The sequence below is a fragment of the Chiloscyllium plagiosum genome, chromosome 11, assembly GCF_004010195.1.
Source record: "Chiloscyllium plagiosum isolate BGI_BamShark_2017 chromosome 11, ASM401019v2, whole genome shotgun sequence".
NCBI lineage: Eukaryota > Metazoa > Chordata > Chondrichthyes > Orectolobiformes > Hemiscylliidae > Chiloscyllium > Chiloscyllium plagiosum.
This window is the reverse complement of record NC_057720.1, coordinates 30,834,597-30,859,169: the sequence shown is the minus strand read 5'-3', so window position 1 is coordinate 30,859,169 and position 24,573 is coordinate 30,834,597. Positions and strand designations below refer to the sequence as shown.

The 24,573-nt window shown below is 40.7% G+C and overlaps 2 protein-coding genes across 3 annotated transcripts; one reads left to right on the top strand and one right to left on the bottom strand.

Annotated features, from left to right (window-relative positions):
* Nucleotides 1-1,088: 1,088 nt before the first annotated feature.
* On the bottom strand, nt 1,089-12,528 carry dph2 (diphthamide biosynthesis 2). 2 transcript variants are annotated; one of them, XM_043699021.1, is made up of 7 exons: nt 12,388-12,528; nt 9,078-9,237; nt 8,450-8,562; nt 7,333-7,553; nt 5,330-6,049; nt 4,239-4,421; nt 1,089-2,240 (listed from the first exon to the last, which is right to left on the bottom strand). In XM_043699021.1, exons 2-7 carry the CDS (start codon nt 9,225-9,227, stop codon nt 2,212-2,214), a joined length of 1,416 nt encoding a protein of 471 aa, XP_043554956.1. In that variant the 5' UTR covers nt 9,228-9,237; nt 12,388-12,528; the 3' UTR covers nt 1,089-2,211. The 2 variants fall into 2 exon arrangements, with proteins under 2 accessions (XP_043554956.1, XP_043554955.1); XM_043699020.1 differs by having other exon boundaries at nt 1,089-2,259; nt 12,388-12,526.
* A 91-nt stretch (nt 12,529-12,619) lies between these two features.
* LOC122554267 lies at nt 12,620-23,136 on the top strand. Its single transcript, XM_043699022.1, has 2 exons — nt 12,620-12,726; nt 22,004-23,136. The coding sequence occupies exons 1-2, from the start codon at nt 12,711-12,713 to the stop codon at nt 22,759-22,761; spliced, it is 774 nt and encodes a 257-aa protein (XP_043554957.1). The 5' UTR covers nt 12,620-12,710; the 3' UTR covers nt 22,762-23,136.
* Nucleotides 23,137-24,573: the final 1,437 nt, after the last annotated feature.

Genomic DNA, 24,573 nt, shown 5'->3' with positions numbered 1-24,573 from the left:
TCATACAAACTCGTTTCTACACTGTCTCCTGCCACTACACCAATTTTGGATACAAATTGCTAGGTCATGCTGGGTACCATTTACTTTTACCTTCTTTATCAGTTTCCCATATGGAACCCGTCAAATGATTTGGAAAAATCCATATAAACATCAACTTCACTGCCCTTATCTATTTACCCGATCACCTCTGTTAGGCACCATCTCCTTCTGACAAAGCTATACTGACTATCCCTGTTCAAACGTTGCCTTGTCAAGTGGAGATTAATTCTCTCCTTCCACATTTTCTCCAATAGTTTAATTTCCACTGAGACTCACTGCTCTCCAATTCCATAGTTTATTTCCATATTTAATAGTAGAACAACATTAGCTGTCCTTCAGTCCTCTGGCACCTTCTCTGCAGACAGAGAAGAACGAAAAATTTGGGTCACAGCCCCTGCAATTTCCTCCTGCACCTCCCACAGCAGCCTGGGATACAACTCATCCAGACCTGGGGATATCTTCTTTTCAGTCTACCAAAATCTTCAATAGCTGCTCACTTACTATATGAAAATCTCTAATACCTGCTCAAGAACCTTACAGTGTCTCTTATAAAATTCAGGACCAACACCCTCCTTTTCTCATGAGAAGGCAGATGTGACGTACTCATTTAACAATTTGTCAATGTCCTCCAGTTCCACACACAGATTGCCCCCTTGATCCTTAATCTACAGGACAGTGCCGAATCTACTTCAAAAATTCCACAGCAAATTTTAGAGTTTAAAACTTTAAAAAAATTTATTTTTAGATACTTGCCCCAAATTAACTCAAGAGATCTCTCACATGAACCCAATAAAAACTAAATAGACAGTACACTTGCATAGATTAGTGAACTCCACGTGATTTATAATCTCCAGTTTCCTACCAAGCAGGTAGGTCTAATAGATTTGATGCTTTAAACTAGAAGTGAAGGCACTGTAAAGTGAAGAGCTCATGGCAGGTTAGGAGGAGGTCAATTGCTTGTAGTTAACTTTCTGAAAGGTTGACTATCAGGCAAACTTAAAATTGGACCAGATGTTTTTTTTTGTGTGAGAGAGAATGCGTGTGAGAGAAGAGAGAGAGAGAGAGAGAGAGAGAGAGAGAGAGAGAGAGAGAGAGGAAAAAAAACTTGTTTCTGTTAGAATCTCCCAACTGGAAGGTACTACTGTTAACTGCCATGGATCTGCACGATGAGATGTAAATATTTTGTGGTCTGGTTTTCTGACCAACTGGATACTGACTGCAAAATAGGTCTTGGCTGTTTTTTAAAAGCAGACAAAAACCTGGCTGTCTTAACATATGCCTTTCCACAAGTTCAAGTCCTGTTCCAAATAATATGTTGAGTGCACACCAATTCACAATCTGGTTCACGTTTTTGTGTATACATTCACCCTGTGGGGTTTGAAGCAGTTAATGTCTTTTCAAGGAAAGGCACTGATTTATTAGTTTGGAATGTTCCTTCATTCCTGCAAGATAATGGAGTAATTTTAATCCACAAAAGTCAGGTGACCTTCAGCAACCATCCATTCTAGCCTGTGTCATGTTTTTAAAAAATATATATTAGTTTCAGATGGCACGTGTTTACTGGACATCACAAGATCCAATATGGTCTGTTACCAGATAACTGCACCCTGTTTCAACCTTTCTAGAATTATGTTTCCCTTTGATGAATGATATAACAATAACAACTTGCCTCATACTATAGTTGTACATTTTTGGCCATGTTAAATAGGACATTAACAAATTCCTTGCTCAACTATATCACTTTTGAACACTTAGATTGAGTAATTATAATAATGAAAACAACAATGTCTTGCAATCAGCAGAACAACTCTGAATTCAGAAAATACTGATCTTTCTCACTGCACAGCTCATGAGCAAACTACAAAGCAATGATTTGCTTGTCCGGCAATACTCGTGTTATGAGATAGCTAGCAAAGGAATTATACATAAAGAAACAAAATACGAAGCCTATAATATCAGAACATAGATAAACACTTCCAAAATGTCAGAGTTTTTTTTTAAATAAAACTTTAATAACTCTCTGATCAGTCCATTGTCCTGTAATTTTGATTTCAACCCACTTGCTCACACAATTGACTTCCAATTTCCAGTTTGTTCAACTTGTGGCTTCTCCTTCATAGGCAATCGCGATGCCTTTCCGACCTTCCACTGCTTTTGATACAGAAGTCTGTCCTAGTTTCTGCTCCAGGCCTTGCCAGCTCCTAGATACCAAGAATGAGGCTGCAAATTAACAAATTTTCATATCAGTACCACAAATGAAAAAGACACCATAATGAATACGAGATTGAGTAAAAGAAGAATGGAAGAATTCATACTATTAGAATTATACCTGAGGGCTGGGTCAGTTCGCTGGACAGCTAGCTTGCATTGCACAGTAATGCCAAAAGTGTGGAGAGAGAGGACTTTTCTCTCAGTCTCCCTCCTAGCCTGAGGCATAGTGAATCTCAGGATAGACCACTATCAAGTCACCTCTCTGTAATAATGAAGCAGCTCTACAGTCTGGTAGAACAATAGTGAATTTACCTTCCATATGGGGGGTGGGGTGTGTGTGCGATTAAAGGAAGATTCAAATAATGTCGGTTTTGATGTGATGCAAAGGTTCTGTTCTCGTGCGATCTCGCATTATGTGAGGATCCCATAATAGCTGTGCTTTTTCAACTCATGGGCCCAGAGTAGCATTATAGCCAAGACAGGTAAGGAAAATTAGTCCAGAAATGACAGTCTAAATTCTTCAATCACGTTAAAGTCAATTCACAGTGAAGATACACACATTATAGCAGAGCTAACTGTATGCAGTTCCCACTGATTTTAATTAAACCCACCATTTCATCTATACAATATAATCTATTGTAGTTCTAACAATATACTATGGCAGTGATTATTCTATGTATTCAAGTAAGTGATATTGGAATACATTACATATTGATCCATTTCCACAATGTTCAAAAATCTTGAGTAGAAACTCAATCTGGAGTCCGACATTCTCACTAGATTCAAAACATTAGTTTCTTTTTCTTTGCCAACTGCCATCATCAATGCAAAATACATTTAGCCCACTTCAATCCAGTTCATAAAGGACAAAATTTTGCAATTAACAATTCCACCAAGATGAGCTGCAAGAACAGTCTGTGTAGAAATTGTACTCTCATCAGTGCAGCATCGATATTGGTGGAATCATGCCTGAAGGGTCTGAAAGTCTCATTATAGAATAAGTAAATTTGTGCAGTTCTTGACTTGGGATTTATTGTTTGCACAGTGGAAGACAGTTCCACCTTGGAGGAGATCAACAGTAGCGTTTGTATTTATTAATGGATGGTCTTTTACCTTAATTACTAACATGCTTCAGCTTAATTTCTGTCAGTGATCCAATAAAAGATGAACATATCTGCTTTTTCTGTTACTTTATTCTAGGATAGTCAGATCCAGACAGCATTTTTGTTTTAAATCCTTTTCTTGATGTGGTGACTTGCTTCACCATAACATTCAGAGCATACATCATGTAGAGTAATAAATGGGAGTCATGTGAACACAATTCTGTTTTAAATTCACACTGCAAACATTGGCTTTACATTTTATCAAAGAAAGCAGAACTTCCTTGCAAGATTTCAAAACTAGGTAAAACATCATTCTTTTTCACAAGTGGATTCATTGGTTGGGATTCAGTTATGGTTAAACATTATTAATGCCTGCCCAACAGCTCCAAGCTTAATGCCACTGAAGTAGCTGCACAATTGTTTTTACTATAGTTTCAATTTAACAATCCGCCACTCTTTAGAAACAAGCTGAGCAGAATGAAGATTAGGCCTGTTGAACATCATAGTTATGTGGGTTTCTCCGTGCTGCATAACTGTCAAATGTCACTCATAAAAAGGGACAAGGCAGTTTGCTTTTTTACATTTATGCCCCAAATTTATTCCAACACTAGCAAAACACAAGAGAGCAAATGATCTCAAACAAAAACAGAAATTGCTGGAAAAACTCAGCAGGTGTGGTAGCATCTGTGGAAAGAAAGCAAAGTTAATGTTTCAGGGGCCAGTGACACTTCTTTAGAATGGAGCAAATCATCTGCCTGCTGTCCTGTGAAGTATGGAAAAAACCTCAAAACTGTTAAAAAAAAGGCGAAAAAAGGTTTTGCCCCTCTCCAAAACCTGATATCGATATTCAATCTTGAAATTTTAACTCATGAATAATAATTATACCTGCTGAGTGAGGCTGAGTAATTGCTAAAGCCTCATTCCTGTGAATCAGTGATGTACTTGGTGTTTTATTTTGCCATTCTGACTTTAGCAAGCGTGTTGTTCGCAAGGCTCCGGTAACTAGCGAGACATCAGTCTCCTTACCATTGAAGGTCTCATCTGGAAATTCAATATGGCACCAAGCACCTGAGAAGGTGAACAGAAAATTCATTGGAACTTTTAAGGATGAATACATTAGTTAATTCTAATCTCATATACATATGATGTTAGATACTAGATCAGTTGGACAGCTGGTTTGCAATGCAGAGTAATGCCAAAAGCATTGGTTCAATTCCCATATTCGCTGAGGTTACCACGAATGCCTCTTCTTCTCAGCTCTCACCTTATCCGAGGGGTACAAAGTTAAAAATCACACAACACCATGTTATAGACCAACAGATTTATTTGAAAGCACTAGCTTTCGGAGTGCTGCTCCTTCATTGGGTGGTTGTCCTGATGAAGGAGCAGCGCTCCGAAAGCTAGTACTTCCAAATAAACCTGATGGATTATAACCTGGTATTGTGTGACTCTTAACTTTGTACGCCCCAGTCCAACACTGGCAGCTCCAAATCACCACTATCCAAGGTGTGGTGACCCTCAGGTTAAACCACCACCAGTCCTCCCTCTCTCCCAAGAGAAAGAGGTTCTATGGTCTGGTAGTATGTCAACTTCACTTTACCAATTAAACTAATATGTAATTTACACATTTATTATTGTGAGAAGAAGTGTTTTATTCGCAGAGTATTGTCTACCTTCCTCAAACATATAATATTAACAAATGCAATAACCAATTTTCTGAGCCTGTTAACTCTGTCAATGAAATGTTTCAGACTATAGACAAGTAGATGTATTTTGCTGCAATTCTCTTAGCCTTGCCATCTACAAATTGATGGTCTACCTAACAAAAATATACAATTCAGGGATTACTGGAAATTGAAAAAAAGAGACAGGATAATATCACAGTTCTCTGTATTTGTTTTAAAGTTAAAATTCAAATTGTATAACTACTTAATTTACAGGCACATGGATCCATGATGATATGTAGATTTACGCACCTGGAAGTAGATCCCTGAAGTCAGTAATGTACTCTCCAGTCCATTCCCTTGCTTGATTGCATGCAACCTCCATCTCATATGGTGTTATAACAGGTCTATAAAATTCACTGGAATCCAGCAGAGAATTTTCTGGACAGGCTACAAGCACATATATATCCACTTCCATGAAATTAGCCAGCTTGGCAGCATTCAGTTTACCCATTACAAAGGTGTAGCTTTTCTTTCCAGCCTTCTTGATAACTGATTTAAGATGGTCAATGATAGAAAGATAGTCAGCAACACCAAGAGTCCCCACTAAAATCCCTACAACTTGAGCATCCTTGGCTCTTTCAATCATGTAGTATCGCTTCATTAATGCCCTGTTAACATTCAGCGTTTCGTGTCTCCCTACCCCTTTCACTGGATCAAATGAGCAAAACGAACATTGATTCCACGTCATCATATAGTTAGTCAGCGTCAGGCTCTCCTGCCCAATGTAGAACATGCTATAATCTTTCATGTCACTCTTGACGAAAAAGTGCCGGCCAAACTTGGATATAACTTGATGGCTTGGCTGATTGCACATATTGTTGCAGGATCTGAGGGTAGAACAAGAATCAATATCACCTCCACAATGAAAGCCATTTGTCTTGCATGGATCAGTTGTTTCATTTTGGCCACTGCATATCATTGAAATGACAACATTTTCATATTCTGGATGAAGAAGTGGCTGTAGTTCTTCTAACAAAAGAAGAAACAAGTGCCTTAGAGAGACCATCTTAATGGATAGTTATATAAAGCAAAAGTAGAAATTGCATTACGCACCGATATAGATCCAGTATACATTTTTCTAACAGATAGAATTTTGGAATCAGAATTGTGAACGTACTTCCGGCCAGCTGCACATATCTAGTTTCTAACTGAGTCTCTGTCTCAAATCACTCTTGGTCAGTCAGTAAATAGACCAACTGAGACATTTAAAAGGTTCATTGAAACAATGATTCATAGATTCATAGAGATGTACAGCACGGAAACAGACCCTTCAGTTCAACTCGTTTATGCTGATGATTGGGAAATAAAGACCTGTTATCATTCACATCCCACGATACATGTGGCGAAAATGTAATGAGAAAAAGAGGAGAAAAGTATAATCCTTTTTAAAGCAAAAACTGAATTTTCCCAGTGATTAAAATTTTTTTTAGTACTTATTACTGGGGAGGGGGGGAAGTTTCCAATTTTAAAACATGGAAGTATTAATACAACTGTAAGTTGCTGTTGGTGAGGCCACAGCTGAGTATGCATAGTTTTAGTCCCCATATTTAAAACAATATATACTGGCAATGGCAGTTCAAAACAGATTCACTAGGCTCATTCCTGAGATAAAGGAATTGACTCATTAAGAATGGCTAAATAGCTAGGCCTTTATTCACTGGAACTTAGAGAAATGAAGTGTGATTTTATTGAAACACTCGAGATTCTGAGGGGGCTTGATGGAATAGACGTTGAGAAGGTGTTTTCACTAGTTTCTAAACTGGAGGACAGAGTTACGGAATAATACAGAATTCAAAGAAATTTATTCTGCTAATTGGTAGTGAATGTCTGGAATTGTCTACCTCAGAGAGTTGCAGAGGCTAGGTCACTGAAATTATTTAAATAGGAAGTGGACAGATTTTGACCTAGCAGGGACTTGAAGGCCCTGAAGAGCTAGCACAAAGAGGGAATTGAGACCTAGGGCAGATCAGTCACAATCTTGTTGAATGGTGGGACAAATTTGAGGGGCCAAATGGCCTATTCCTGCTTATGCTCTTACGCCGTTTTAAAAATTCTCATAGGCAGTCATCAGTTATTAGTTTCTTCCAGGTCAATGCCAATTCAGAACAGGGATTCAATACTGATAAAAGTGTGAGGGATGCAACCAATTCCAGAAGTGTGATCCTCACTAAGTTTCTTTATAATTGCATAACACGAGAAAAAGAGTATGCAGCAGATTAAGAGAGAACAAACTAAGTGGAAAAGTCTCTTACCAAGTATATACGAGTAGATGACATCACAGAGAATTATAACATGAGCATTCTTGTCTGGATACAGGACATGGAAGGATGCAGCACACTGATGCACATCCACTGGTTTTTGTCCAAACACATACATCACTGGGATCCTTCTGGATGGACTGAGACATGCTCTTCCATAATGTACCAAACAGTCAGCTTCAAGATGCTCAGCAGCAACTTCATCTACACAGCAACTACACAACAGGCAAGAGTTTTCAGAAAATCTTCAGAATTTTGTTTGTGAATAGAAATGCACATGAAGAAAAATAATTAATACAAGAACAATAGCTTAGTTATTATTATATTGGATCAGTAACTAAATAAGCTATAGTTCATATCCCACCGTAAAAAAAATCTGATTTAATACATTCAGCAACTTGTCAATGACGATGGCCATAAAAGCTGCTATTCTGTAATAATATAATTGATACCCTTCAGGATAGAAAACCTATCCAATTCAACAAACAAATTCTGCTCCACATTAAATAGTTGACTCTTAAATGCCTTTAGATTAACTTGGAGTACAAAATACTGCCTTGCTAATATTCCCCATATTGCAAGAAATAATGGTATTGTAGCTTGACAATAAGTACAAATGTGTTAAGCAAATCTAACAAATCAATATTCAGTCTTAAAATCTGTCCATTAAGAATTATTAGTTTTAAACTCTGGTTGGCTGAAGAGGATAAAAGTTGATATTCTCTACTTTTTCAAATCCCTGAAATGTGCACATATTACTTGAGTACCAGAAGCTTTAGATAAATAACTTTTTGATGCTTATTTCTTTTTAGGATGTGCCCAACTTTTGTTCTCCAAACAGCACAATTGTAATTGTGTATTTCTGTATAGTAGATGATGGGCTAGAACCCAGGGGTAACACTGTGTGGAACTCTTCACAATATTTAATTAGTGATATTAGTCCAAGTAGAAAACAAGTATTGCTTAATCTGTTAATTATGACTCTCACTAGTAAGAGAAGATATCCCTTATTTTCGATCTTGCTCAGTACAGGTGGGATTCCACACAAACTTCTTAAAATAAAAATCAGTGTCCAACAGTTCATCCTACCTAATTACAAAGTAAGACAAACCTGCCATATGATGTGTCACCCAGTATGAAAAGTTTGGCAGTGGTGTTTTTCTCCAGTTTTAACATAACGGCAACAGCATCAATGAGAAGTTCATCAGGAAATTGGAGAGCCACCTGTAGTGATTGGGGAATATCTTTAGCCTGCATCCAGACATTAGTAAGCGCTTGCTAGAGACAGACATTAGGAAGTGCACACCAATAGTTTGCTGAAGAACAGGTTAAATGGTTGACTCTTAAATGCCTTTAGATTAACAAGGAAAACATAATAAATACTGCCTAGCTAATATTCCCCGTATTGCAAGAAATAATGATATTGTAGCTTGACAATAAGTATGAATGTGCTAAGCAAATCTAACAAAATCAATATTCAGTCTTAATATCTGTCCATTAAACATAATTAGCTTTAAACTCTGATGGGCTACAGAGGATAAAAGTTGATATCCTCTACTTTATCAAATCCCTGAAACGTGCTCTTCAATCTTTCTGTCTTCTGTTCCATCAGAGGAGGATATATATCAATGCTTACAACTGAGTTTCTGTTTTTAGTCAGAGTTTCTTGAGATCAGTTTAAATTCTCCCTCTCAAAAAAAAAGAGGGAATGAAATTAGGTAGTGGCAAGTGATACCAACCTTTTTAAAGCCATTATCTGTAATGAAGCTGCATGTCTTCTCAATCTCATACACTACATCAATCTCCTTTGAGCAAGTTCTGTTTTTTTCAGAAACGTCTGTGGACCGCTGAATTGCCTTAGAACCATCATCACTGAATGTCGTAGTCATGATGATTGAACTATGAATTTAAATAAAATTGACAACATTCAGCAAGTTTACTGTAGTTAATTGCTTTACCGATTATGTCCCAGATGCCACAGAAAACCTTGCATTAAACTGTGGGCAGTTGTACACATACTCTGATTCTGAAGTTAAATCTTTCATGTTTTCTTCTCTAACAAACTTGTTATTGAAATAGTCATCCTTTAGACATTATCAGATAAATTAAATGAATTAAAATAAGTTCTTATTAAATCAGTCTCAATTCAGTGCTATAAAGGGAGATATTGGTACCACCACCTGAATTGCATTTATTTTGCATTTTATACTTTCAAACAGTTGTTAGAACTGGCGTGGCTGAAGACTGGCTCAGAATGAGCTAATAATGTTCCAGCTCAACTCTGCTTATCTCTCCGCAGATGCTGTCAGAACTGTTAGTTGTTTCCAGCAATTTAAATTTTTATTTTCAACATCCAAAATCTGCAATCTCTGTGATCAGTTTCTGGATGTAGGTTGTCCCAATGCCTTCCTGAATGAAAAGTTAATCATCTGGACACTCCTGTGAGCAACTCAGAGGAGATATTTTTACTTCACTCCTGGGTTCATGGCAAATTGTTTTTTTCTCGAATTATAGGCAAATGGAGCATCATGCTACACAGTAAGATCCACAGTGTAGATGATCTGAATATTGTAGTTACTGACTCATTGCCGTAAGGATTGACACATTGAAGAACCAATGCTGCACATGAGGACATAATGATCGTTAGTAGTCACATGGTGAAATATTCTACAATATGTTTCAATTAAAGTTTGCAACCTTACTCTACAGAAGTGTTAGTAGAGGAATTTGTAAAACTATAGAGGCAATCTACAAGTTAGGATTGATCTTGTATAAATTAAATGCAACATACACAAATTATATGTGTATACACTGATCTGTGCTATAAATCATGCTCTATGGTTCCCATTGAAACCAGTTTATGAAATGTGAGGATATTTTTAGGGGGTGTGGCAGAAAGGAAGAGAAACGAAAATGTACAAGTGTGTGTGGCAGGATGAAGAAAAGGAACATGAATTTAATTGGCTGAATTTACTAATATTTCCAAATTGACCAGTGTGGAAAACAGCTTACATTTAGACAGCAGAATACTTCAGCCAATTAACACGACTACCTTAACTGTCTTAATTTTTTTTGCTCCAAGAACACTTCTGAAATAATTGAGTTTATTGAAGTAATGAAGAGGATTAATGAGGGCAAAGTGGTCAATGTCTTCTATATGGACTTCAGTAAGACGTTCGACAAGGTTCCTCATAGTTGACTGGTTAAATCACATGGAATAGAGAGAGAACTAGCTATTTCGATACAGAACTGACTCACAGGTAGAAGACAGAGGGTGGTGGTGGAGGGTTGCTTTTCAGACTGGAGGCCTGTGACCAAGCAGTGTGCCACAAGGATTGATGCTCGGTCCACTGCTTTTCGTCATTTATATAAATGATTGGATGTGAACATAGGAGGTGTAGTTTGTAAATTTGCATATGACACCAAAACTGGAGGTGTAGTGGATAGCAGAGGTTACCACAGCGTACAATGGGGGTATCTTGATCAGATGAGCCAATGCATCTAAACTGTGGCAGAGGGAGTTTTATTTAAATACATGTGAGGTGCTGCATTTTGGACAGGCAAATCAATGTAGGACTTATGCACATAATGGGACCTTTGCTAAACAAAGAGACCTTGGAGTGCAGGTTCATATTTCCTTGAAAGTGGAGTTGCAGGTAGATAGGATAGTGAAGGTGGCATTAGGTATGCTTGCCTTTACTGGTCAGTGCATGGAGTATAGAAGGTCATGTTGCGGATGTACAGAACATTGTTTAGGCTGCTTCTGGAATACTATGCGCAAATTCTGGTCTCCCTGCTATTGGAAGGATGTTGTGAAACTTGAAAGGGTGCAGAAAAGATTTACAAGGATGTTACCAGGGTTGGAGGGTTTGATGTATAGAGAGAGGGTGAATACGCTGGGGCTATTTTCCCTAGGGCATCAGAGGCCAAGGTTTATAAACTCATGAGGGGGGTATAGATATGGTAAATAGTCAAGGCCTTTTCCCAGGGGTGAGAGAATCCAAAACTAGATTTAAAGGGAAAAGAGGGAAGATTTAAAAGGTATCTAAGGGGAAACCTTTTCATGCAGAGGTTGGTGCGTGTATGGAATGTGCTACCAGAGGAAGTGGTGGAGGCTACCACAATTACAATATTTAAAGGCATCTGGATGAGTATATGAATATAAAAGTTTAGAGGAATATGGGCGAAATGCTGGCAAGTATGACTAGATTAACTTAGATTATGTGGTCAGCATTGATGAGTTGAAGCAAATGGTCTGTTTCTGTACTACATATCTCTGAATCTAAATTCAGAGCATTTGCTGTAAAAGGGTTAATAAAAAATTAAGATTTTAAAAATCGAAACTTTTTTTTCACAGCTACTGTTGTTAATCCTATTCAAACTACTACAACCAATGATAATATGACCCAACCCAAGTTAACAATGAACCTAAATATATTCCAAGGCTAAAGCGCTCTCTAGTGGTAGCAAAACTCAAAATCATTTTAAGCGTGCTACACGCTTTCAGGATTAGATTGTAACCATTTACAGCAACAATTCCCAAACTTTCACTCATTGTGATCCCATATTGAGACTTCGAAGGCTGTCACAGCCCGAGTCCATATGGAAAGGGGCACACAACTGGCCCACGGTGGCCGTCATTGCCTCGGACCCTCACTTGGAGATAACCTTGCTTTACACAAGTCTAATCTACTGGGAGAAAGAGGGGACTGCAGATGCTGGAGATCAGAGTCAAAAGCGAGTGGTCCTGATGAAGAATTTATGCCTGAAACGTCGATTCTCCCGCCCCTCGGATGCTGTCTGACCGGCTGTGTTTTCCAGCACCACACTTTTTGACACAGAGGTCTAATCCAACAGATGCTGCCAGACCTCCTGAATTTCTCCAGCATATTCCGCGTTTCCCTCAGATTAGCAACATCCGCAGTGTTTTACTTTGATCAAGGAGTAGGAGGCTCTGCCACACAGCGATCATCCGGAGTTCGAGTTCGAGTTCGAGCACTGCGCACTGCGCCCCCCCACCCCCCAAAACACAGACAGACTCCGTCTCACCTCACTTTGGGCTCGTCAGGCCCAGCCCCTCCCGGGCAGACTACAACACGCACCGGAAAGGTACACTTAGTGGTGTAGCGTCAACGAAACTGATTTTCCAGCCAGGAACCACACTTCCCAACTCTGGTGCCATGCTGTGGCCAGACAGCCGAATCCTTCACCCGGTACCAGTCCCAGCATGCTTAGTGACAGGGCTCCGCGCACGCGCAGTGGGGCAAGCCAGCGGCGCTGACGTCACAAGCGCTAGTCACGTCCCACGAACTCTTAACCTTTCAGAGCAGACCCAGCCTTGTAACTGGACCTGAAATTATTCCCCAGTTTATATGATACTGCCAAATAGTAAGTATGTCATGTCAGGACGGCTTTGGGCCACTAGAAACGTAAATTAATGTAGCTTCCTTAGTTTGGTAAAATTGAATTAGGCTTATTGTCACATGTACCTACATGAGTACAGTGGAAAGTTTGCATGTCACCACTTATGGCACCATCTTAGGTACAAAGCAGAAATATAATGAAAAACAAAGTTATAAACAGTCATAGTCTTTCTTACTAAAGGGTGGAAAAACAAAGAAAGACAGTTAACAGTTCAACACCACAGTCTGTCAGCAACTGGCCATATTGGGCTCTCAGTCCTCACAAGGGCTCAAGCTTGACCCCGTCATCAACCAGAGCTGCTTGCTCTTGCCACAATAGACAGGCAAGAGGCTGGAAGAACACAGCAAGCAGGCAACATCAGGAGGTGGGGAAATCGATGTGACAAGCCTTCTTCAAGACTTGCCATCTTGCAACCTATTCCTGCTACCACCAATGCCACTTGAAGTTTGTTCCTGCTCCCGCAGCTACTTCTGGCTGTCTGCTCTTGCTCTCACTGCCAGCTGCCCTGAGCTGTCTGCTCCTGCTCTTCTGCTGGAGTCCCACCCTAGTATAGTTCAGGGCCCCAGCTAGTTCCACGCTCCAGACCTCAAAGAAGCCACAATGTCATCAACCTCCAGAGTTCTGCCCGGCCACACCAGCCGCCTCATAGCTGACTGCCAGACCCTCCAGCCACTGCTGTCACCGGCACTGACTCCACAATGAAACTTCCTTCCAAAAGTACATAGACAGAAACTGTAAATGAAAATAAAAGAAAGCAAAAAGGGTGAGAAAAGAAAAGTGATCGGACTGGATGACCTTTAGTTCAGGAGCCCTCCTCTGCCATCCTCTCGGACTTTTGTTCAGATGAATTACTCAATGTCCAGTTCCCAAATAAAATTTGCCACTGGATGACATAAGCTGGTGAAAGAGGCAGGTTTTCTGAAGGGTGTTGAACAAAGAAAGATAAGTGAAGAAGTTTGAGGGAACTCCAAAGCTCATGTCCATTTCAGTTGGAAGACATGGCTGTTAATTGCTGTGGCAAAAGTGAGGGCTGGAGATTAGAGTCAAGAGTGTGGCGCTGGAAAAGCATAGCAGGTCAGGCAGCATCCGAGGAGCAGGAAAATCGGCAAAAGCCCGTCGATTTTCCTGATCCTCGGATGCTACCTGACCTGCTGTGCTTTTCCAGCAGAACACTCTTGAGTGTTAATGGCTGTGCAAAGTGAATTAAGATGGTGCCGTAAGAAGCCCACAAAAAAACCAAAAGAACTGCAGATGCTGGAAATAAAAACAAAATCAGAAATTACTGGGAAAACGCCACAGGTCTGATAGCACTTATGGAGAGAATTTAGAGTTAACATAAGTCCACACATAATTTAACATGATTTGACTTAATGGAAATTAAAAAGTGTGGAAACGTGAAGATCATTTAAAGGATTGTAGTGCATTAGGAATTATGGACATAGGGAGAGGATATGCCATAGAAGCATTTGTAAACAAGGATGGGAATTTTTAAATCAAGGTGATGCTGGGTCTGGGCCCAGTCTTGGTCAGCAAACATAAAGGCAGTCAGTGAATGACATTTAGTGTGAGTTAGGACATCAGGTTTATGGGAGAAAAAATTTAGAATACTTGGCATTATAGAGTCATAGATGTACAGCACAGAAACAGAAACAGACATTTCTGTCCACCTCATCCATGGTGACCAGATATCCCAAACTAATCTAGTCCCGCTTGCCAGCATCCGGCCCTTATCCCTCCAAACTCCTCCTATTCATATACCCATCCAGGTGCCTTTTAAATGTTGCAATTGTACTAGTCTCCACTGCTTCGTCCAGCAGCTCATTCCATACATGCACCACACTCTGCATGAAAAAATTGCCCCTTAGGTCTCTTTTATATCTTTCCCCTCTCACCCTAAACCTGTGCCCTCTAGTTCTGGACTCCCCCATGCCAGGGAAAAGACCTTGTCTATTTATCCTATCCATGCCCCTCAAGATTTTATAAACCTCTATATGGTCTCTCCTCAGCTCCAGGGAAAATAGCTCCAGCCTATTCAATCTCTCCCTATAGCTCAAATCCTCCAACCCTAGCAACATCCTTGTAAATCTTTTCTGAACCCTTTCGAGTTTCAAAACATCCATCCAATAGGAAGGAGACCAAAATTGCATGCAATATTCCAACAGTGACCGAACCAATGTGCTGTACAGCCGCAACATGACCTCCCAACTCCCATACTCAATAGTCTGACCAATAAAGGAGAGCCTTCTTCACTATCCTATTTACCTGCAACTCTACTTTCAAGGAGATTTGAACCTGCACTCCAAGCTGTCTGTTCAGCAACACTCCCTAGGACCTTACAATTAAATGCATAAGTCCTGCTAAGGTTTGTTTTCCCAAAATGCAGCACCTCGCATTTATCTGAATTAATCTCCTTTTACCACTCCTCAGCCCATTGACCCATCTGATCAAGATCCCATTGTAATCTGAGGTAACCGTCTTTGCTGTCCACTACATCTCCAATTTTGGTATAATCTGCAACTTACTGAATATACCTTTCAGGCTCACATCCAAACTATTTAAATAAATGACCAAAGTAGTGGACCCAGCACCGATCCTTGTGGCACTCCACTGGTCACAGGCCTCCAGTCTGTAAAAAAACCCTCCCCCACCACCATCTGTCTTCTAACTGTGAGCCAGTTCTGTATCCAAATGGCTAGTTCTCCCTGTATTCCATAAGGTCTAACCTTGCTAAACAGTCTCCCATTGGGAACCTTGTCGAACGCCTTACTGAAGTGCATATAGATCACGTCCACTGCACTGCCCTCATCAATCCTCCTTGTTACTCCTTCAAAAAACTCAACCAAGTTTGTGAGACATGATTTCCCACGCACAAAGCAATGTTGACTATCCCTAATCAGTCCTTGCCTTTCCAAATACATATACATCCTGTCCCTCAGGATTCCCTCCAACAACTTGCCCACAATTGATGTCAGGCTCACCAATCTATAGTTCCTTGGCTTGTCCTTACCGCCTTTCTTAAACAGTGAACCACGTTTTCCAACCTCCAGTCTTTTGGCACCTCACCTGTGACTATCAATGATACAAATATCTCAGCAAGAGGCCCAGCAATCACTTCCCTCGCTTCCCACACAATTCCAGTGTACGGCTGATCAGGTCCTGGGGATTTATCCACCTTTATGCATTTCAAGACATTCAGCACTCCTCCTCAATAATGCGAACATTTTTCAAGATGTCACCATCTATTTCCCTACATTCTATATCTTCCATGTCCTTTTTCACGGTAAACACTGATGTAAAATACTCATTTAGTACCTCCCCCATCTCCTGTGGCTCCACACAAATTCCGCTTTGCTGATCTTTGAGGGGCCCCATTTGCTCCTTTGTTACCCTTTTGCCCTTAATGTATTTATAAAAACCCTTTGGGTTCTCCTTAACCCTATTTGCAAAGCTATCTCATGTCCCCTTTTTGCCCTCCTGATTTCCCTCTTAAGTATACTGCTACTGCTTTTATACTCTTCTAAGGATTCACTCAAACTATCGTGTCTATACCTGACAAATGCTTCCTTCTTTTTCTTAACCAAAACCTCAATTTCTCTTATCATCCAGCATTCCGTACACCTACCATCCTTCCCTTTCATCCTAACATGAATATACTGTTTCTGGACTCTCTTGATCTCATTTCTGAAGGCTTCCCATTTTTCAGCCACCCCTTTACCTGCGAGCATCTGCCCCCAGTCAGCTTCTGAAAGTTCTTGTCTAATATCGTCAAAATTAGCCTTTCTCCAATTTAGAACTTTAGCTTTTAGATCTGGTCTATCCTTTTCCATCACTATTTTAAAACTAATAGAACTATGGTCGCTGGCCCCAAAATGTTCCCCCACTGACACTTCAGTCATCTGCCCTGCCTTATTTCCAAACAGTAGATCAAATCTGCACCTTCTCTAGTTGGTACATCCACATACTTGTACACCCATAACAAATTCCTCTCCATCTAACCCCTTAACACTCTGGCAGTCCCAGCCTGTGTTTAGAAAGTTATAATCCCCTACCATAACCACCCTATTATTCTTACAGATAACTGAGTTCTCCATACAAATTTGTTTTTCAACTTCCTGCTGACTATTTGGGGGTCTATAATAAATCCCAACAAGGTGATCATTCCTTTCTTATTTCTCAGTTCCACCCAAATAACTTCCCTGGATGTATTTCCAGGAATATCCTCCCTCAGTACAGCTGTTATGCTATCACTTATCAAACCGCCACTCCCCCTCCTGTCTTGCCTCCCTTTCTGTCCTTCCTGTAGCATTTGTATCCTGGAACATTAAGCTGCCAGTCCTATCCATCCCTGAGCCATGTTTCTGTAATTGCCCTGATATCCCAATCCCATGTTCCTAACCATGCCCTGAGTTCATCTGCCTTCCCTGTTAGGCCTCTTGCATTGAAATGAATGCAGAGATGGAAATGTGTTGCTGGAAAAGTGCAGCAGGTCAGGCAGCATCTAGGGAACAGGAGAATCGACGTTTCGGGCATTAGCCCTTCTTCAGGAATGAATGCAGTTTAATTTATCAGTCCTACCTTGTTCTCTGCTTTGTCCCTGCCTGCCCTGACTGTTTGACTCGCTTCTTTTCTCAACGTGTTCTCAGATTGATCTCTTTCCTCACTATCCCCCTGGGCCCCCCCCCCCCCCCCCCCCCCCCCCACCTTACTAGTTCAAATCCTCCCAAGCAGTTCTTGCAAATTTCCCTGCCAGTATATTAGTCCCCTTCCAATTTAGGTGCAATCTGCCCTTCTTGCACAGGTCAATTGTACCCCAGAAAAGATTCCAATGATCCAAAAATGTGAATCTTTCTTTGATACACCATGCCATGCATTCATCTGCTATATCCTCATATTCCTACCCTCACTAGCACGTAGCACGGGGAGTAATCCAGCTATTACTACTCTCGAGGACCTGCTTTTTACGTTCCTGCCAAACTCTCTATATTCTCTCATCCTCTTCCCTTCCTATGTCGTTGGTTCCAATGTGTATAATGACCCCCTGCTGGGCCCTCTTCCCATTGAGAACATTCTTGATCCTGGCACCAGGGAGGCAATACACCATTCTGATTTTTCACTGCTGGCCACAGAAACATCTGTCTGTGCCTTGGACTAGAGAGTCCCCTAACACAGTCGATCTCTTGGAACCTGACGTACCCCTCATTGCATTAGAGCCAGTCTCGATACCAGAACCTTGGCTGTTCCTGCTACATTCCCCCAAGAATCCATCACTCCCTATATTTTCCAAAACAGCATTGCTTGAAATGGGGATAGCCACAGAAGACCCCTAGGCACTACCTAGGCAAAAGTGAGTACTGTAAATGCTGAAGATTAGGTCAAGTCTGTGGTGCTAGAAAAGCACAGCAGGTCTGGCAGCATCCGAGGAGCAGGAAAATCGACTTTTCGGGCAAAAGCCCTTCATCGGTAATGAGGCTGGGACCCTCGGGGATGGAGAGTTAAATGGGAAGGGGGTGGGGTTGGGGGTAAGTAGCTGAGAATGAGGTAGTGGATGGAGATGGGGGTAGGTGGGAAGGAAGATGGACAGGTAGGACAAGTCATGAGGGCAGTGCTGAGCTGGAAGGTTGGAACTGGGATAAGGTGGAGGGAGGGGAATTGAGGAAACTGGTAAAATCTACATTGATGTCATGGGGTTGGAGGGTCCCGAGGCGGAAGATGAGAGTGTCGGGCAGTCCATGTCCTCAGCAGAGTGGGAAGGGGAGTTAAAGTGTTCGGCCATGAGGCAGTGGGGTTGACAGGTGTGGGTGTCCCGGAGAGGTTCTCTGAAGCACTCTGCGACTAGGTGCCCTGTCTCCCCAATATAGAGGCGACCGCATCGGGAACAACGGATACAATGAATGACATGTGGAACCACAGGTGAAACTTTGATGGATGTGGAAGGCTCCTTTGGGGTTTTGGATGGAGGTGAGGGGGGAGGTGTGGGCACAGGTTTTGCAATTCTGCAGTGATAGGGGAAGGTGCCAGGAGGGGATGGTGGGTGCACAACCTGCCTACCTCTCTTACCTTTCCAGGCATTAACCCATCTATGTATCTGCGACTTTTCTCCCTTCCTATAACTGCCATCCATCACACCCCCTTGCTCTTGTAAATTCCTCATTGCCTCAAACTGTCGCTCCAAACGATCTATTCATAGAATGAGAACATAGAACATTACAGCGCAGTACAGGCCCTTTGGCCCTCAATGTTACGCCAACCTGTGAAACCAATCTGAAGCCCATCTAACCTACATGATTCCATCCTCGCCCATATTGCCTATCCAATGACCATTTAAATGCCCTTAAAATTGGTGAGTTTACTACTGTGGACTCTTCTTCTCTCTAACAAAAACAGCCCCAAGTCCCTCATAAGACCTTCCTTCCATACCAGGCAATATCTTAATAAATCTCCTCTGAACCTTTTCCAAAGCTTCCACATCCTTCCTATAATGCGTTAACTGGAACTGTATGCAATACTCCAAATGTGGCCTCACCAGAATTTTTTACAGCTGCAGTATGATCTCATAGTTCCAAAACTCAATCCCTCTACCAATAAAAGCTAACACACCGTATGCCTTCTTAACAACCCTATCAACTTGGGTGGCAATTTTCAAGGATCTGTGTACCTGGACATCAAGATCTCTCTGCACATCTACACTACCAAGAATCTTACCATTAGCTCAGTACTCTGCATTCCTGTTGCTCCTTCCAAAGTGAATCACCTCACACTTTTCCACATTAAACTCCATTTGCCACCTCTCAGCCCAGCTCTACAGCTTATCTATGACCCTCTGTAACCTACAAAATTCTTTGTCACTATCCACCATAAATTTACTAACTCATCCTTCTATGCCCTCATCCAGGTTATTTAATTAAATGACAAACAACAGTGGACCCAAAACAGATCCTTGCAGTACCCCACTAGTAACTGAACTCCAGGATGAATATTTCCCATCAACCACCACCCTCTGTCTTCTTTCAGTTAGCCAATTTTTGGTCCAAACCACTATATCACCCTCAATCCCATGCCTCTGTATTTTCTGCAAAGCTACCGTGGTAAATCTTATCAAAGCCTTACTGAAATCCATAAACACCACATCAACCACTTTACCCTCATCCATGTATTTGGTCACCTTCTCAAAGAACTCAATAAGGTTTGTGAGGCATAACCTACCCTTCACAAAACCATGTTGACTAACCCTAATCAATTTATTCCTCTCTGGATGATTATAAATCCTATCTCTTATAACCCTTTCCAACACTTTACCCACAACTGAAGTAAGGCTCACTGGTCTATAATTTCCAGGGTTGTCTGTACTCCCCTTCTTGAACAAGGGAACAACATTTGCTATCCTCCATTCTTCTGACACTATTCCTGTAGACAGTGACGACATAAGGATCAAAGCCAAAGGCTCGGCAATCTCCTCCCTGGCTTCCCAGAGAATCCTAGGATAAATCCCATTCAATCTGATAGGATTTGCAACCAATGGCATTTATTGTAGATATAATCCTCAGTAACACGCAAACTCTCCCTGAACTCCCATATTCGACAAGAAGAGCATATCACTGTACTAATTTTTGCTTTTCCAATCTACAGATCCAGAAAATAGCACTGTCTTATTCCTCTACAAAACACTGTTCCAGGCTAACTTAATACTTATGGGTTATATTTTTAAGTTTAATCAAGAGACAAATCTCAAATAAAACACTTAATCAAGAAAGAACCCACTCTACTCACTATTGTAGATTTACAGCAAGACTATGCTTAAAATTATTCACTTATCTGTTTCTGTGCTGTGACCTCTCCCAAACAGGTTCCTCTATGATCAGTTGTGAATTTCACTGTTTGTTAATTTTCCCTGATGGACTCCGATGTCCAGCGATACGTAATTCAACAGCAAAGGCAGTAACTGCGCAGGTTCACTACTGTGTCAGTTAACAGTGTGGGTTTCTTTCTTTCTTTATTTCTCTCCTGTAATGACCTGACCATGAGCTGCCTTTGTCTGCCCCTCTCACTTTTAAAAGTGCCGTGGTTTTGACTTTTTTTCACCAAAGTTCCAAAACAATGCAATAGCATATAAAACAGTAACCGCTGCTCCTGGAGTTCACCTCCAGCACCCAAAATGCCTCAAAAAAGGAGCAACCTGTTACAGCCAGAAATCTTTCCTATCCTCTATCTTGGATTGTTCTGATAAAGGGTTGTCAATCTGAAATGTTAAGTCTGTCTTTTTATTTGGTAACTTAGAAACAACTATCATTTTCACTGGGTGTTAATATTTGACACCCCCCCCCCCCCTCCTCCCTTTCAATAACACAATGTTATTCTTCTCTGGAGCTAACAACCAGAGCACTCATATTTACTCTCAGTCAGATTCAAAGATAATTCAGATGGCTCATTCCATTTAATCTTCATTTATAAGTACATTGCCAAACCATGATAATCTTACAAAACAAAAGATCCAGTCCTAAAAATAATCATAATATTAACCTCACACTTGTAACTGCAGCAGCGGTCAGTTTCAACTTTAGGAATTTATTGTGGAGAACAGTAAAATGGCAGAGAACCTAAAGTTACTTTATTAAAGAGGATGCAGACAATTCTCCAGAAATTAATATTACTAAACAAGTAAAATCATAGAATCCCTACATTGTGGATAGAGGCCATTTGGCCTATTGCATTTGCACAAATCCTCCAAAGAACACCCCACCCACATCCTATCTCCACACTTACCATAGTTAACCCACCTAGCCTACTCATCCATGGATACTACAAGGCAATTTAGCATGGTCCATTCGCCTAACCTGCACATCTTTACATTGTGGGAGGAAACCAGAGCACCCAAAAGAAACAGGGAGAACATACAAACTCTACATGAACAGTTGCCCAAGGCTAGAATTGAACAAGGTTCCTTGCACTGTGAGGCAGCAATGCTAACCACTGTGCCACCATGCTGCAACTTGAAAAGCTGACTAATCCAAATTTGATAAATCTCCTAGACTTGATGAGCTTCTTCCTAGACTGTTGTCAATTGACTCTTTGGAATTCTCAACTCCAGCGAGATATAGGAGCTCACTCATTGAGCATTTTCAGAGCAAATACCAATTGATTTCTAGAGAATAATGACATAAAGTGACACTGATGAAACTCATGGGCTGAATGGCCTGTTCCTGTTCTGTATTCTAGTATATACACTTACATATTTTATTTTCAGATTGGGTTTGTCCATTTTTCATCACTTTTGGAGCATGTATGATATTATCAACTGTCGCCTGTTGTCTGTTTCACGTGAGGAAGACCAGAAATCGGAAAAGAGAGATAACAGAATGGGTGAATGCCATGAAATACGGGGGCAAAGTATACCATCCATTACTGCACTGGATTAAGAACAACAGCAAGTTATCCATTAAAACCAGAATGTATTCCACAGGAAATGAGAAATGCAAGAAGAGAAAGGTTTGGGAAACTCATGCCATATTACCAGTGAGATATGCAAAGAGAATGGAGGAACCAGGTGTGCTTAATTGTGAAGCAGGTGACTCTAATAGTATGCAGGTTGGAAACAAGCCTTTCCCCAAATCACCAGTTTATGTTGCTTCTGGTGAAGCTAGTTCCCTGCATTTTCACACTAATAATAAACAAACCAACCATAGGTCTCCTTTACATCGGGAGAAATCCCAACAGCAAGTCTTTCCAACCCCTGTTTTTATGAGTGAAACATTTGCTAATTTTCACAAATATGTGATGGAAACCGATGGACGGCAATCTACCATGGCTTGTCCAGATGTCAGTGATTCATTAAGCTCTTCAGACAACCAGGTGTATTCAGATTCTATTTCAACTCGACTGTCTGATTTAAAGCCTACAAAGCAGGAGGCTTCAACCATTACAAAGGAGTTGTGTAAGACACCAACATTGTCGGAGTCAAACTCAGACACCCAGAAATCCAATGTTTATTCAGTCCCTTTGTGAACATTTTTTGTTTGTTTTTCAGACTCCAAATGCTGTATTGGATCTATTCAAAACCAGTTGACTTGCCAAATTATGGTGTTCTAAAAAAATCTGCACCATTTCAAGATTCCACGATTCTCGCAGCTGAATAATCAGCATGTTTTTAAATCTATTCTTCTCTGAAATCAATTCCAGCTCATATCAAAAGTATGACCTTCAAATTTCACTTTACAATTTAGTAACTTTCATGTATTTTGTTTCAACTTTGGTGTGGCCTATTCTGGAACTTTTATGCATTTCATATGATGTGTTCACTTTAAGTTGTATACATGTAAGCCAAACAGCTTGTGTTTTTAATGGTTAGATTTTAAATTAAAAGGAAAATTTGATTTTTAGTGCAGCATAATTGTGGATTCAAATGCAAATCTATTGTTTTTATAATAAATACAATTCAAATCCTTTTGATCCAAACTTAAATACTTAACACTGTTTTTATCATTAAAACATGATAGGTGCATTTAGACATGCATTTTGTCCTTTCCATGCTTTAATACCAGGGCAAGGGGTATGTCTTAGAACGTTTACTTATCCAAAGTAAGACTTGCCTCCAGCTGTAGAGGAGGCAGTGTTCTGGTTGGGAGTATCATAGTTATCCTGAGTCTCAGGCTAATGCTTGGGAACTTAGGTTTAAAACCTACCTCAAAATGATGAAATTTGAATTCAATCAATTAATAGACCTGAATGTTAATGGCAATCGTGAAACCATTGTAAATTACTGTAAAAATTCAGCTGCTTCATTGATGTCATATCGGAGAAAGATGTCTACTGATCTGGCCTACATGTAACTCCAGGCCCACATCAATGTAGTTAACTCTTAAATTGCCTAGCAAGACTCAGTTGTAGCAAACCACTTCCACTAAGGAATGAAATTGGAATGACTACCCAGCATACATAATGGCAAAGTCCTCCTTACTAATTTCTAGGTGCCAATTCGATTCACTCCACATGATAACAATAAATTCCCAAAATCACTGAATACTGTACTGCAAAGATTGTGAGCCTAGACAACATTCTGACAATAGTACTAAGCATTTGTGCTCCAGACTAGCCGCACCTCCAGCCCTGTTCCAGTGTGACAATACCACTAACATCTATCCGAAAAGATAAAAAATCACCCAAGTACATTCTGTGCTCAAAATGAGGGACAGAATATGTTGGGAATGCACAAAATAATGTAGGGAATCTAATCTAAAAAAAAACAGTGACTACATTTTAGAAATTTTAAATAGAACCAGTCTGATTCAAGATTGGGATAGACAGACTCTAGGAGAAAGTGAGGTCTGCAGATGCTGGAGATCAAAGTTGAAACTTTATTGCTGGAACAGCACAGCAGGTCAGGCAGCATCCAGGGAACAGGAGATTCGACGTTTCGGGCACAGGCCCTTCTTCAGGAATGAGCAGAGAGTGTTCAGCAGGAGCAGATAAAAGGTAGGGAGGAGGGACTTGGAGGAGGGGAGTTGGAAATGTCTTCTTCTTGACCTCTCCGCCTCCACCCTACTCCGACCTATCACCCTCACCTTGACCTCTTTCCACCTATCACATTTCCAACGCCCCTCCTCCAAGTCCCTCCTCCCTACCTTTTATCTTCTCCTGCTGAACACTCTCTGCTCATTCCTGAAGAAGGGCCTGTGCCCGAAACGTCGAATCTCCTGTTCCCTGGATGCTGCCTGACCTGCTGTGCTGTTCCAGCAATAAAGTTTCAACTTTGATATCCAAATGAATCCAACAAGAACTGGACCAAGCATATGTGGTACTCATAATCTTCTTCATCCT

Excerpts from the sequence above, each read along its gene's own strand:
- dph2 (XM_043699020.1), bottom strand. The coding sequence starts at position 9,227 with ATGACTACGACATTCAGTGATGATGGTTCTAAGGCAATTCAGCGGTCC. Across the intron at positions 8,563-9,077 it reads CAGATAATGGCTTTAAAAAG|GTGGCTCTCCAATTTCCTGA; the intron begins GTTGGTATCACT and ends CAATCACTACAG. Across the intron at positions 2,260-4,238 it reads TACTCAGCCTCACTCAGCAG|CCTCATTCTTGGTATCTAGG; the intron begins GTATAATTATTA and ends GTTAATTTGCAG.